This window comes from Chinchilla lanigera, unplaced genomic scaffold, assembly GCF_000276665.1.
Source record: "Chinchilla lanigera isolate Chin_1 unplaced genomic scaffold, ChiLan1.0 scaffold00044, whole genome shotgun sequence".
Taxonomy (NCBI): domain Eukaryota; kingdom Metazoa; phylum Chordata; class Mammalia; order Rodentia; family Chinchillidae; genus Chinchilla; species Chinchilla lanigera.
In genome coordinates this window covers 12150067-12151020 of record NW_004955445.1, presented here as the reverse complement: position 1 = coordinate 12151020, position 954 = coordinate 12150067, and the positions used below count along the sequence as shown (strand labels likewise).

At 47.6% G+C, this 954-nt stretch overlaps 1 protein-coding gene across 1 annotated transcript in view; it reads left to right on the top strand.

The window, feature by feature from the left end:
* Positions 1 to 954, top strand: part of LOC102010318 (seminal vesicle major clotting proteins-like) — a 7009-nt gene that overhangs the window by 5365 nt on the left and 690 nt on the right. The window contains exons 3-4 of the mRNA XM_005392442.1: positions 29 to 94; positions 239 to 808. Coding sequence (XP_005392499.1) covers positions 29 to 94; positions 239 to 808 — 636 coding nt within the window. The remainder of the gene's footprint in view (positions 1 to 28; positions 95 to 238; positions 809 to 954) is intronic.

Genomic DNA, 954 nt, shown 5'->3' with positions numbered 1-954 from the left:
GGAGAACGCGTTTCAGTCAGACACGAACATCTGGAGAAAAGTCACGTTCGGCACAATGTAGAAGAGCCCGAAGGAGAACGCGTTTCAGTCAGACATGAACATCTGGAGAAAAGTCATGTTCGGCATAACGCAGAGGACCCCATGGGAGAGCGCGTTTCACTTAGACATGAAGAAATGGAGAAAGGGCACGTTCGGTACAAAGCAGAAGATCCCGCGGGAGAACGGGTTTCACTCAGACACGAACATATTGAGAAAACTCACAAGAGGTTCCGCGATGATTCCGTGGAAGAGTCAGGCTCAGCTGAAACCTTTGATCGTCGCATGAAAGGACATATTCGTTTCAAACGACAAGATCCCATGGCAGCACTAGTTTCCATTGACAGTCAGGCTTCTATGAAAGACTGGGTCAAAGGACAGGGTGTCTCAGAAGAACGATTTTCAGTTAAGGGTCAAGATTTGGTGAAAGCTCACCTGCAGATGAAAGGACAGAGTTCCATGGCAGAACGATTCTCAGTCACAGGTCAAGACTCAGTGAAAGGTCGCCTGCAGGTTAAAGGACAAGATACCCTGGCAGAACGATTTTCAATTACAGGTCAAGAGTCTATGAAAGGTCGCTTGCAGGTCCAGGGACAAGATTCCCTGACAGAACGATTCTCAGTTTCAGGTCAAGATTCTGTGAAAGGTCGTCTGCAGATGAAAGGACAAAGTTCTATGGCAGAACGATTCTCAGTCACAGGTCAAGATTCTGTAAAAGGTCGCCTGCAGATTAAGGGACAAGATTCCCTGACAGAACGATTCTCAGTCACAGGTCAAGAGTCTGTGAAAGGTCGCCTGCAGATCAAAGGACAAGATTCCCTGGCAGAACGATTCTCAGTCTCAGGTCAAGATTCTGTGAAAGGTCGCCTGCAGATTAAGGGACAAGATTCCCTGACAGAACGATTCTCAGTCTCAGGT